The 14,073-nt window shown below is 48.2% G+C and overlaps 2 protein-coding genes across 14 annotated transcripts in view; one reads left to right on the top strand and one right to left on the bottom strand.

Annotated features, from left to right (window-relative positions):
- Positions 1-6,400, top strand: part of TTC19 (tetratricopeptide repeat domain 19) — a 43,841-nt gene extending 37,441 nt beyond the window's left edge. Inside the window, exon 9 of the mRNA XM_019413359.2 lies at positions 3,082-6,400. Within this exon, the coding sequence (XP_019268904.2) occupies positions 3,082-3,261 (180 nt within the window). The 3' untranslated portion in view covers positions 3,262-6,400. The remainder of the gene's footprint in view (positions 1-3,081) is intronic.
- Positions 1-14,073, bottom strand: part of NCOR1 (nuclear receptor corepressor 1) — a 158,602-nt gene that overhangs the window by 4,716 nt on the left and 139,813 nt on the right. For 10 of the 13 annotated variants that reach the window (XM_053893264.1, XM_053893263.1, XM_053893258.1 and 7 more), the window contains 8 exons: positions 11,967-12,132; positions 11,293-11,786; positions 8,440-8,568; positions 7,861-8,018; positions 7,488-7,711; positions 6,121-6,261; positions 4,293-4,435; positions 328-381 (listed from right to left, as the gene is read on the bottom strand). In XM_053893264.1, the coding sequence (XP_053749239.1) occupies positions 328-381; positions 4,293-4,435; positions 6,121-6,261; positions 7,488-7,711; positions 7,861-8,018; positions 8,440-8,568; positions 11,293-11,786; positions 11,967-12,132 (1,509 nt within the window). The remainder of the gene's footprint in view (positions 1-327; positions 382-4,292; positions 4,436-6,120; positions 6,262-7,487; positions 7,712-7,860; positions 8,019-8,439; positions 8,569-11,292; positions 11,787-11,966; positions 12,133-14,073) is intronic. The other 3 variants (XM_053893266.1, XM_053893265.1, XM_053893259.1) reach the window with 2 other exon arrangements.

The raw sequence follows: 14,073 nt of genomic DNA on the forward strand, positions 1-14,073 counted from the left end.
AACACCCCGAGAGCCCACACAGGGGCGCCCAAATCCCCCAGTAGTAACTCCAGCAAATGGAGTTTTCCTTTGCCAAATGAATGGGTCCAGCCACTTTTCTTAAAGTTCCTCGTTTTTTTCTCTTTTCAGCTCCCTCGTCTCTACACTGTTCTTTAGTGGTTTTGATTCTCTTTGTTCCGTTACCTCTCCAGCAAGTGTTTAGTGAAGCTCGGCTCCCTTTTTACTGCCGCTGTCTCCTCCCCGACTACATTTATGCACACTGGAGCAGTGCCCCTGCTGGGCAGTCGGTACTCGTTGGGTATCGGGTGGACACATTTTGATTCTTACCTGAGGTAGTGACTGCTGGCAGATTAAAGATCTCAGTTCCTGGTTGCGCGGCTGCTGTATTTAAACAAACATTTGAGTTAACTGAGATGGGATGATCACGTACACTGAAGGAGATAAAGTCTCAAACCCTACAGTGAAATTAACCTTTTTATTTCCCATGATCCCAACCTTATTTTTCACCAGTTAAGATAAAGAAGTACTTATTTTAAAAAAATCAAGCAACAAAAAATTGGATGTGGGAAAATCTGAACAGGAGCCACGTGCCCACAGGAGGAAGAGAGCGCTCGCACTGCCGGAGAAACACCAATAGGAAAGGGGTCCGGTTTGCCAGAGGAGAGACGCCTCTGGGATGAGCCCCGGGAATGCCAGCCAGTCTGAGGCAGCCTGGCCTCAGACCCCTCCACGAACAGCACGAAAACGTGGGCTTCCCTATGCTTCACCGGGAGCGACTCCCACAGGCGCAGGAGCAGCCCGTGATTTGTCATTTGTGCAGTATGAACAACAGGTGGGACAGCCTGGGAACTACCTATAAAGCGCCGAGACAGAGGTAGAAGGAATCTGGGAACGTGAATGGTGTTCTCACCACAACTTCCAACTTGCTGCTGAGAACTCGAAAGAGAGAGAATAGGGAAGCAGGGTGTGGGGTGTGCCCCAGAGCAGAACGCGGAGCTCTGGGGGAGTCCGCAGCAGGATGGGCTCTTCCCCCGAGAGGAGGCCGCTCTCCGAAGCCGGGCTGCATGTGCCTGGAAACTAAAAACTTCCTTCATCGGGGCAACTTTAAATTGGCAACAGGAAGGAGGACAAAAATCTCCGGGAAGAACTATATAAAACCGTGACCGTCTCCCCACTCATGGGTCAGGAAAACTTGCAGTAAATAAACTGAACCTGAAACAGTGGAGTGACGAATACACAAAAGTTTCTGGAATAGAATTCATTCATTCGACAAATATTTATTAAGCATTTGGTGGAAACATCATAAAATCACCTTCTTACTGATCAAAATGGTCAGATAAAGACGATTTCGTATTTTTCAACCGGTGAGAACACTACGATCCTGTGTGTATTTTCCCTCTGGAGCTTACAGTTTAGCGTGGTACTTTGTGAGGCCGTCAGAACGGAACCACCCCCGTGCCTCAGTAAAAGTGCCAACTTCCTCGAGTCCCAAGGCCTGTGGCTCACATGCTTAACGAGCACTCCAGGCACAGGGATCGATACTCAAGTGTGAGGACCCCTGGCTTAAAACAGATGGGCACACGTGTGTGAAAGAACGTGATAACCACTCAGAAACGGGCAGGGAAGACCGACAAGGGACAGCTGTTTAGGAGGCAGACTCGACAGGAAGAGGTGCAGAGGGAGGGCTGCCCAGAAAGAAGCTAGTGGAGGAAGTGTGGCAGGGAAGGAGGGGGTGACGTGCTTCTCCGTGTGCAGAGGTAGAACGTTAATTCCTTTTTAGACACTTAAGAAGCCAAATTCACAAGAAGACAGAGGTCCTCAAAGGTATGCAAGTGAAACTTCATGGGAAAAGCCGAACCCCACTTCAGACACGAATCTGGGAGTTTTCAGCACACAGCTTACACCCCTGGAGCGGGTGAGAGGATTCAGAGGTTCTAGTGCGTGAGGACGGCACTGGGAAAACAGCATTCAAGGGTCAGGCAGAGCAAGACTGAGCTGCTAAGAAGACATAAAAAATGTCCAGAGTAGAAGAGAAAAAAACAGGAGAACATAGTATCTGAAAGCCAAGAGAAGAGAATATTTCTAGAAGGGGAAAATGGCTTGCGGAAGATCAAATAAAGTAAATTTAAAGCATTACGGTTTTTGAAGAACAAAATCACTGATGTCCTCAGTGGGAACGCTGAATTAATCGAGAGACTCCAAGGTGAAACAAAGTGGTCTCGGTTGCTGATGGCTTTGATGTCTTGGTTCTACTTCCTGGGGAAGACGGAATGTGCCCTGGGGACCCATCAGCCCACTGCTTCCTTAATACAGTTCCTCAACTGTCCCTTCCCACAATCGAAAAGAGTTCCTGCGATCAAAAAATTCCCCAAGCAATTTTGTTTGTACTTGCATTAAGACATTCACGCATTTTATCCTCTGTTAAAGTTAGGGACTTGTTTCATTTTACGTTTTCAGAGTAGAGACCATCTGTCATTGTAAAAGCGCCCAACACAGCACCCTGCTCAATAATTAATTGTTGAATGAATGAATGAGAGAGCTACTGCCTGAGGACAAAAGAAAATAGAAGACAACACTGTTAAGTGGGCTTCTTCAAGTCACATGTGGCTTGACATCTGTCAAACAATTTTTTTTCCCACTAAAATGAGGCGAGACCAAGACTAGAGGATGAGCGAAAACCCCTCAAAGACGGAACAATTCTAAACTGGCCGTTCTAGAATCGGCAGGTCTCCACGCTCTGATTCTTCTCTGCCTTCTGAGAGAATGTGAAGATGAGAGCACCACATTTTTGTTGGTGACATTTGACGCTCTGTAAGTCACAGATGAAACCCGTGATGAGACAGAAAAATGTCATCATTTTTTTTAAAGAAGAAAGGATATCTGTAAGCCTGATAGCAATGCTGGCCAATATTCTAAAATATTTATCTTCCAAAGAGAGAGTTCACAACAATAACTGACACTGGGCTCACCCTTTTTTTCTCTCGGATGGTCAACCTTTATTAATCATAAAGCGTCAGATCCAAACACACATCCACCTGGCACTTTGTAGTTCACAGCCCACAATTTCCTTTCTTTTGACAGGGTCGGGAGACTAGTAGATCGCAGATCACAGAAATAAAGCAGATTGCGGAAAACCCAGATCCGACAAATCTCGCCGCATCACTGGAGGTACTTGAGGAAAAGATGGAGAAGTACGACTTTCAACCCAAAGGGAAGGTCTGGATGCCACAGAGCTTTATCCTACTGAGTATTCACCAGTGACGTGGGTGACGATGCTGTGAGTACAGAACTGTTACAAGCCAGCGAGCGCACCGCCAGAGACGTGGGGTTGGCACGCCAGAGTGGGGCCACCGCCCCATGACTCACCAGTTAGGCAGTGTGCACGGGTTCTTAAACCTCCCTAGGTTTCCTCATCTGCACAACGGAGACGATTACACCGTGGAGGGTGTAGGGCCGCTGTGAGGATTAAGTGCCTTGTACGTGCTTCCAAGTGCCCAGGGCTATAACGACGTAACTGTCTGCCTGCCATTACTGTTATTCTATCTTCACCCGGTGGACTGATCGCATCTACGGATGAATGCAGAATGACTGAACAGAGATCCAGGAAGACACTGCTGGGGTAGGAAAAGTAACTGAGTGGCACAACACGGACTTGGAGCCAGTGACTCCAAAAGTACAGCAAAGGAAAGGTACGGACCCAGAGCAGCGCATCAAGATACCCTGATATTTATGCTCGTATTAAGGGCACTATATCCTAACTGCGTGCTCGTTGCCCAACACCCTAATACAATCTACACTCCTGAACAGTGATGCCTCTGGGGCAGAGCACACTTCTCAGAACTTACTGAGAGGCTAAGCTAAATAAAGTGGTTTTCTGCGGAGGGACACTCAGAACCAGCAGCGTGAACAGCTGAGGACGCAGGATGTTTACAGAGAGAAGACTTGAAGGACACGCTTTGTCTTCAAATGGCTGCGGAGTGGTCATGCAGACTCGGCCCAAACGGATAAAACTAAGACCGATGGGTAAAAAAAAACTACACGAAGAGCTAATCCGGCCCCACATTTGTTCAAAGAAAAGACGGACAGCTTCAGAAAGCAGCAAGTTCTTGCTCTCTAGCAGGCAATCTTCACGTACTGGCAGACATTTGAGAAGAAACTTTAAGATCAAATGTGGTTGGACAGACGCCTACAAGAGCCTTCAAACTCAAGGATCGCATGAGAGGCAACACCAGAGATACAATTATTATTAATGCAGGTTTTATTTTGGGATTCATGAAAGAAATCCCACTTACCCATATCAGAGTCACCTCCACCAGAGGAGTTCAACTTACGAAAAATCTCCTGCTTCTTTGATTTAACCATGGGTGACGTGTTTTCGAGCTTGGTGAAGAAGGAAGGCAAGTAGCTTATACTCCCTGGCGAGCGGGAATCATTCCTGTGGGGAACACAGTTATGCCTATTATGTCTGTTTCATGATGTGCTAACCTTGGGGGTGTACCCACTTCCCCATTTCGTGTCTGTGAATAACCCTACGTCATATATGGGGACACAAATACTTCAGCATGCTCATAAAGTTAGGACTGCAATGGAGATAATCTAGGATCGAGATTCTTAACGAAGACCGAATAAGCAACAAACGATGTTAACAGGAAAGTGAGAAACAGCTTACCATGATGCCGTCTGCTTAACAGCACAGACACTGGTATTATTTATAGCTGCCACATACACCAGGAACTATTCACTATTCTACTAGCAGAACTGCTATGAAGTAGAAGAAATTAAAACTAATAGCACGACTTGCCTATAAAACAGCAAGAGCTCATACCTAAGCAATCAAAACCTGGGGCCTTCAACAGAAGAGCCACAATGTAGAAATAAAACTGCCTCTGTTAAAATCATTTCACGCCTCCCACCAGATGAGCTGAGTCTCATGTAAAGGGTTTCGCAATCACCTGCAGCTTCCTATACTAACACATCTTAAAGAACCAAATTTCCTTTAACCACGATGATCTAGCTAGAGCTGGAGATGACAGCAAAGAACAAACGGAAGGCTGCTGATCACCTAATCTGGTCGGGTGGATTCATTCATCATTCAAACATAAGAATACCTGCCATATGCCAAAGAGAGACAGATATGTGATAGAAAATGGGCAGGATGTGGCCCCTGTCCTCAAAAAAGTCACAAACTGAAGGGAAAGCGTAAATATAAAATTGAACGTCAGCCCCTTTCTAAAAACAGATTCTCCTCATTTTGTTGAAAGGTACCAACATCTATTTGCTTGCCCATGAATATAAACCATAAATAACTTAGAACACATTGTTTAAGAAATGCACTAGCAGTTTGGAGTGAGACCTTGGTTTAGAGCTGGACCCGCCCTCTATCTGACCATGGGCACCTCCTAGATTCACCTCTAGGAGCATCACGGGAGTGTTCTTCTACACCAAGGAAACAGCATACATAGGGACTGAAAGGAATTCAGGGGACCGTAAGCAGCTTGACACGGACACAAGAGTGTGGTGTGAAGGGGAAGCGGCAGGAAACCAGACGAGCAGCATGAACCTGCTCATGAAGGAACTCAGGTGCCGGCCTACTGGCTTAGAGCTTGATTCCATGAGTTTTAGACAAATCACTCTGGTGGAAGTGGACCAGGCAGGGGCCAAACCAAAGGTGTCTAATGCAAACGGAAATAAAACCCAAGTAATTCACAGGGGCTGGGTTGGGGTCAGAAATAGGGAAGAAAAAGTCCGTAAAGCAGTTCAGCAAAGGTGCTCGTTAGGACTTCCCTTCCACGTGGAGTCCACAAGGCCTGGTGCACGATAAACACTCAAGCACTTCGGCTTCGATCGACAGCCGAACAGCTGACCACGTGGACAGAAAAGGCTTTTTTAAAAAAGATCTAGAAAGGCTTGATTTCAAGAATAGTGAACACTTTTTTTCTGTAACCTATTTAAATGTGACTTTTTCACTAAAATCCACTGGAATTAGATCACCAGGGAAAGAGACTTCATGGTCCTTGGAGAGTCCTATCCTGACACGTAACCCGGAGGAGAGAAAAGGCACAGGACACACGCACGCTCTGACACGGGAGCCGCCAGCTGGGACACGCTCCTGCTCCTCACCTCTGCTCTGCAGGCTCCGCCCCTCTCTGAGACAGGAGCAGTACACTGTCCTGTTTCTCATGCACGACTGGAACCTGGGGTGGGGAGATGGGCTCGTAGGACTCAGAAGAGACGTGACTCCTCTCTGGGGATTTTCCAGGCCTGGTATTGTAACATATAAAATATTAGATTGTGCTCCTGGGGCCCGCCTACAAATGACCCTAGACGGTTTGAAACCGGTTCACTCATTACGTCATTCAGGAGAAAGGAATAAAAGTTGCTAGCTTCTATCAGAAAAAAAGTTGCCTCAGATCTTCACTATATACCGGGTTATCAAAAAGTCTGTTGGCGCTGCTTTATCCGTGCACGTGCACTGGTGGCACATGACAACCCGGGACAGGCAGCGGCCGATGCTCCGAGGGAGGTCAAGGTCATCGTGTGCTTCGGTATCACACCCCACCATCCTGCCCTTGTTACTCCGGTGAGCCCTCCAGGCTTTGACCTCTCTCTCTGAGTCAGTCAACACTGAACAGGTCTTTCCCCGTGAAGTTAAAAGAGAAAGGACCAGAGAACTAAACTGAACCCTGAGCACCCCATCAGGTGAGTCAAGACAGGCTCTAGCTGCCCCCTGCTAGGGCTGCGCGATTCTCTGCGGTTTCATGTTCTTCCTCCGGATACCACATTGGTAAAGATCACGTGATATAAACATACTGTTTAGACCAAAACAAGGCTTTGGCTTAGTGACTGTACATATTAAGAGCTACCTGTGACCTTTAAGTGTAATTAGTATATATGTACACGACCTGTCCTTTCCTTTCCCAGTCAACCCCATCCAAACAGGTGGCCATTTTTTACCATTTTTCTTTTGGTTCCTTGGTGGTTACCTCTAAACTAAATAATCTTACACTTTTCTTGATTTGTCAAACTTGAAACTATCTATCACCTCCCTTCCGTGAAAGATGAAGAACCTGACTTTTGAATATACATTAAAAAGATACAGTACCAACTGCTCGGGCAGTGAACATTTTAAGAACAGACAGGAAAAACCCTCATTTGTACTTCCCAAGGAGTGAGAGTGAATAAACTTTAGGTGTACGAAATTAATCCCCTACCTTGTAGATCTATTCAAATTGCTTTACTCTTCAGAAATGTACATACAATTTGAAATAAAAACCATACTGGGGCGGCTGGGTGGCTCAGTCCGTTAAGCTTCTGACTCTTGATTTCAGCTCAGGTCCTGATCTCCCAGTTTATGAGACTGAGCAACGCATCAGACTCTGCTGACAGCTTGGAGCCTGCTTGGGATTCTCTCTCTGCCCCTCCCACAATTGCACGCCTGCCTCTCTCTCTCTCAATATAAATAAACTTGAAAGAAAAACAAAACATACCTTCCCCTGGATTTGTCCACAAGATTTTCTGGAGAGACCCTTGGACCTGGTCTTTGATGGTGGACAGACTGAGACTGGGATTCTGGGCTGTAACGATTTGATGTTTTAGTCCTCACAGGTGTGGACACCAAAGCAGATGGTGAATTTTGGAATGTAGAAGTGGGAGGCTGCTGGGGAGGCTGTGAGGAAACTTGATTTCTAGCAAAATCTTGTGTGATGATTTGCTGTGAATGAGGAGAGAAGGAATTGGTTAAACCCACGGAGTACTTGCCCAAAAATGCAGCATTAAAAAACCTGGACATCTCTTCTGTGACTCTCTGTGAAATGTGCCTCCCGCACGATCAAAAACAGAAAAATTAACAGAAGAACTTACACAGATGTGATCAGCGAGTGTGATCAGTCGGTGGGTCCTGGGCACTTGCCCCACCCCGTCGGCCTGTGAAGAGGGGGGCAGCTGCTGCTGTGGAGACAGGGATTCCTGCTGGGGTCGGTAGTGATGTAATGGTCCTTCGTATGGTCTGCTGGCTTCACCTAGTGGAGGGCAGACAGGTAGATGTCCTACTCAGGGAACACCCCTGCCTGTCACTCACTATCAGATTAAACATAACTCAGGGACACATGGGAGGGACACGGTGCTTTCGCTAAACAGAATTCACGATCTTAATTTTGGAGGAAAAAATGCTTATCAGGACTAGTACAAACCGTGAGAGCACGAGTGGACAAAATATCAGCTATTTTCTGTATCGTTAAATATGAACAAAAGAGAACTCGATAAAAACTTCAAAATAATTTTCCACTGGTGCAGTCTTAAAGGGTTCTACAGCCATAAAGACTACTCTAAAACGAAAACAACAAAACCAGTTATTCCTGCACACAGTCTGGGCAGATGATCGGAAGCAAATGACACCTGCAGATGTGCAAACAGGTAAACCGGTGGCTAAAAAGTACCTACTTTCTGCTTGGTTTGCCTTCACCACCTCCGGCTGATAGGCCTGTAGCTTCTCCTGGGGCGGCGCTGGCGAGCTGGCAGGACTGATCACCTCAATAGCATCGCCAGGCGCTTCATACCGATGAGAAGATACTTTAAGAAAAGGAAAGAATCTTACTTTAATCCGACGAGAAGTTTCAGAAGTCCAAATTCTCCAAATCTACTCGCATATTTTTGGTTTTTATTCTCAGAAACGTTCAGTGGCACCCAGGTTAGTGATAACAACCAACAAGCTCAATGCATTGGTTTCAAAGGTCCGCAAGTGCTCCCTCAGAGTCCCTGGTCTCTGTGGGACACAGGGTTCCTGAAACCGTGTGGCCTCTGAGACCTTCGGGCGGGGAGGCAGAGGATAGATGTGTGACGTTCTCCTGGGAGCAGAAGAACCCCAGGAAGGACCTTTCTCAGAGGGGAGATCCCAACGGTTCACTGCTTCTGAGAATTACAGTTCTGTGGGACAACGAGCTCTTAGAACTTTCAGGCTACACAGTGGCTTCGTTACCAGGATGCTTTTAAAGCTACAGATTAAGTAACATTATATAATGATTTTCTCAAATCACTGGAGTACCGCTGACAAAAAGTATTACTCCAAATAACTTCTTGGCACTGTTACACGTGAAAACACACAGAAATGGCAGGGAATGTCTGAAAAGTAGCAAATGCACTCTCCTGGCAGAAAGGACGCCCACGTCAGAGAAGGCCCCCTCTGGGTAGCCATTCCCAGAAAAACAGGGTCAGTGCGGTGAGGGTCCAGGCAGCCGTTCCCAGTCTCACCATGGCCTCAGAAGGACAGGAGAGGCACGTGTGACCTTCTGTTGCGGAACCTTCTGACTTTAGAGTGCTCTTTGCATCTATGGGCTGTAGCAAAGAATCCGAGAACACTGTCAGAGGCCCAAAGGGTCTATGACTGCCGGGATCAGCCAGTGTGATCAGTCAGTGGGTCCCGGACACAGGTGGAGAAGTTCGGAATGAACTCTGTTACCAAGCTCCCACCTACGATCCTCCAGGACTCAACTGAACGGCCCTTTCGTCCTCCCCCTTCACCAGGCCATGCGGGTTGCGACTGGCTAGGTTCTAGTACACTCGGGAGAACGGGAACCTGACAACTGGGATGGAAATGAGCTTTCGGGAACTAAAATAAATCACTATATTCGAAGTCATTTATACTACTTTGCAACTTCTGGAGCCCCTGGCATTCATCACTGTTTAAACACCCGGCATCCTGAATCTGCTCGCCACGTCCGATATACAGTCGATAGACTAATGCTACACTGTGCACACACCCCTCTGGAAGCCGCCAGGTGAAGATGGAGGCACAGTGCTTCACCTGCAGGGGGAAGGACGCTCTGAAGAGAAAAAGTGAAAAGCATACAGGGTACCTGTAAATAGCCTGTCGGCTTCATGCCAGCCATTTACCCAGGGATAACCCAGTCAGAAAAGAAGACAGGTTCTCTATCTTCAGACCTTCTGAAGGCCAGACTCCTCGAGCAAGGTCTGCTCTGTCATGCCACCTGAGAAGAGGGGCTATCCAGCGACTAGCGAACCATGTGCCACCGCTTTCAGTAAGCCACAGGCTGGATCCCGGTCCTGGAACCACAGATCTTCCCCAGGGAGCAAGTTTCTGCACGTGTAATACCAATTTTGCAGATCTTCATAATCCCAGGCCAACAGAAGTTTGCTGTCTATACAACAGACTATCCAGCTGCCCCCTTCTCCCCAAAAACCTCAGCCGTGGGGCAGATTTTTACCCAAACAAATTATAATTAGGCACGGGGTAAAAAGAATTACACGTCGCATGCTGGTGCACACGAAATCTCCAACTCTGTTCAGTTTCGTTAATGGAAACAGCAGAGACAGGACTGCGTGTGGTTAAGTTACGGCAAGCATTAGCTGACAGTCGCTTAAATACCTGCTGCTTCCTTCAGGAATTCCATACAGAATTTAGGCAGCTGTTAAGAATAAATTCAAAGTAACTTTTCCAGCATCCCACTGTAGATTTGTGAACCCTTACGGACTTAGAGGGTAGATGTCAAAACGACGAACCAGATTTGATCAAAATCCAACCGGCAGGGAGGGGGTGGGGGATGGGGGAAATCGGTGACAAGGATCAAGAGCACACTAATCGTGAGGCACACAGAGTAACAGTACAGAAGCGTCACATCGCTACATCGCATGCCTGAAGCTAACAGAACGCTGTATGTTTACACCGGAAGTAAAATACAAGTTAAAAGAGACGCGTGAGAACAATTTGAGAAAACGAGCACAGAATATGAGGCTGTGCGTAAAGGAGGAATAAAAATGACCAATAAATATATGAAAAACGTTGTTTGTAAATCCGACTTGCAAGACACATGTGATGTAAATACCAATTACCAGTAAGACGGTGGTGTCGCTTTTTAAAACTCTGTATCTCAGCAAAAGGATACAAGAGGCTGTGGGGTATCGACTTGAATACCGAACCACATCCTAGAAGACGCCCCTGAAGGGGCCTTCGTAGCCCAGAGCTTGACGACACATGTGTCATCTTTCAGATGCCTGAAAATGTTAGTGAGCTCTGTCCTACTTGCCAGCTTTACCTTTCCAAAGGCACGGGGTTCTCATGGAAAACACCTGGACAGGCATACTTCAGAAGCTGAAGTTTAAATAAACATGACGAACAGCAGGACAGACATTTTGCACCTGTAAACCCACCAAACCCTTTCATGACAATTATGAGCAAGGTCAGGATTTTCCTTCTACCGTATAGCTCTGCTTTACCTAGAGAAGAAAGTAATTCTTTACTCAGATATCACATTGCAAAACTCAGATGAAGATACATACAGCTACTAGAAGAGTCTGAACTTTGAGAGCCACGTTCCCTCGCATCCTTGTCCGAGGCAATTTGCCGGGTGATGATCACGTCTATGAAGTTAGCTGCGGTAATGGTAGTCTTCCCTCGGGTCCTTAGCTCTTCCTCATATCTGGATTTTGGAGGAGGCCCTTTATCTTTCCCAGCCTCTGAGTAAACTACCGAAGAGTGAGGCTGGGGCTTGCCACTTGGAAAGGCGGCCGAGGTGTACAGACACTGAACAGATCTCTTCTCCGCCTCCAGGCTTTTCTGCTCTAGCTGCTGCTGCTCACTAACTGCGGCTGACCTGCTTCTCAAAGTTTCTTCTAACCTGGAAGCTTCATGCTTACTCTCTTTCGTTTTGGAAACCTCCATCTGGGGGGCAGAGGCTGCGGCGTCCACGAGGGCGGCCAAGGCGTCCGCAGCGGTGCTGTAGCGGGAGGCCGGCAGGCCCTGGCTTATCGACGGGCCCCCGGCGGGCAGCGGCCTGCGAACAGAAGCAAACCACACACAGCTCCGTGAAGGGCGGGCTCTACCGGGGGCGCGCTGGGGAGGCGGCGGGGTCCACCGCACACCAAGACGTGTCGGGCGGCCACCGATCTAAAAGTGCGCGCTACGCGAGAGACCGTCTGTTTGTCCTTGGTCCGAACGTGTCCGGGAGACTCACATGATTCGCAGCTGAGCGCTTGGATCCAAAGGTGTGATTACACTGGTTCCGTTGGTTCCCTGGAAAACGCTGGGTCTCTGCTGCAACATGGGCTCCTGAGCTCTCACCGAAGGGGACGGGGAGCGGACATACCCGTGGCTGCCAGGTCGGCCCGGCTGTTCGGAGCCTGTGAAGGCCAAAAAAATAAAATAAAACAAAGAAGAGGGAAGGGACGACAAGCCCCGAGGAAGAACCTAGAGACGGCCACATTTAGGGACCGTTCCTTTCTTAGTTATTCCCGACAAGAGAAAACGTTAAGAAACTTGACGGCCCGCCCTTTGGCCTTTCTCATGTTCCACACGAGTTTCTCAATAGAGATGTAATAAAACCACGCTCGTAGCTCGAGAGAAAAACATCCACTCTCATTTACTGGCGCTTTCATTTCTGTGATTCCTGACAGAAACAAAAATGACACCAACAGTGAAGTACAGTTGATCCTTGAACAACAGGGATTTGAACTGCACCGGGCCACCTACCTGGGGATTTTTTTTTTTTTTTTTTAAATACAGTACAGTACCATAACTGTGTTTTCTCTTATCATTTTCTCATCAATTTCTTTTCTCTAGCTCACTTTATTGTAAGGACATATATATGAGACATGCATACAAAATATGGGTCATCAACTATTTATGTTAGCGGTCAGGTTTCCAGGCAATAAATAGTAGGCGACTGGCAGTTTGGGGGGAGTCAAAGTTACACTTGGATTTTCCCCCGCTGCGTGGGGGGTCAGTGCCCCTCACCTGAGTATAGGGTCAGCTGTGCTCATACAAATCGGGGGGCACCTGGGTGGCTCAGTTAGGCATCTGACACTTGATTTCGGCTCAGGTCATGAGCTCGCGGTTTGTGAGATCGAGCCCCCCCCAGTCGGATTCCGAGGTGACAGCCATTAAGCCTCCCTGGGATTCTCTCTCTCTGCCCCTCCAGCATCTGTGCGCGCGTGCGCTCTCGCTCTCTCGCTCTCAAAACAAATAAACGTTAACAAAAATCAGGTAAGCTCATCTCTCAGAGTTTTCCTCAAACTCCGGCGTGTTTACCGTTTCCAAACTCCCATTCGGCGCCGCCGTCTAAACATCGTGACGAGGACGGCACACGTGATGAGAGCTGCCACCACCCCAGGGTCCGAGGCGGCTTCACTCAGCCACAGCTCTCCCCGGGGACACGTTCTCTCTGTGGACACGTGATCACTCACACCGCCCCCCCCCCCAAATCAGCTCCGCTAACCACCTCCTCCAGCAGCTGAGCTGTTCTTGTTCGCTTGACCTCAGCTCTCCCCGAACGAAGCCCCAACTTGGACTCTGTGCCGCACGGCTCGCTGGGAAGAGCTCAGACTCCCTCGCTCTTCACTCCCTTCTGCGCCGCCTCCGTTCTCCGCCCGCAGAGGCGCCGGCAGTTTTACCGTGTGTCCCTGTCCCCACAGCAGGTACCGCCCGGCCGCACCTCTTCAGCAATTTTCTCCCTTCCAACCATACATCAGCTTCCACCAGCACTTCTCCATTCCTAGGAGAGGGCCTGCGATTTAAATTTCTGTATCTCGGCCAAGACTATTCCTATTTACGCTGCCACCTGATGACGCGTGAGAGTCAGCGTGTCTTTAGTCACACCGACACAGAATACTCCCAAACCGTTCAAGTGTCTGGTGGGAGAAATGGTGTCTCTCGTCTCGAGTCTGCGTGTTATCCGTTAGTGGGATCACGAGCATTTTCAAAATCTAGTTCCTACCGCAGTGACGCTTTAATTAAATGCGTTTCACGTTTGTACGTGGCCAGTGTAGGATCGGTACTCGGGTGCTACCTCGCTATGCGTTACAGCACTTCCTGTGGTCAGACGCGGTGATTCCCGCCTATCTGCGGACAGCAGACCGCAGCTACAGGTCTTTAGGCTTCGCAAGCGCGGAACTGTTCAAGATAAATCCCCAGGAATGACGTCACTGAGTCGAGTACGAGGACCAGCTTTGGACCCCCGCTCTATACTGCCGCCACTTCGATTTTAAGGGTCTGTTCCCCACGACCAGGAGTTCCACACCGCCCTCTCTGACCAGCCCCGCGTCGGGAACAACCCTCCCCGTAAC

Source organism: Panthera pardus, unplaced genomic scaffold (assembly GCF_024362965.1).
Source record: "Panthera pardus isolate Hobbes unplaced genomic scaffold, ASM2436296v1 HiC_scaffold_3, whole genome shotgun sequence".
In the NCBI taxonomy this organism is placed as follows: Eukaryota; Metazoa; Chordata; class Mammalia; order Carnivora; family Felidae; genus Panthera; species Panthera pardus.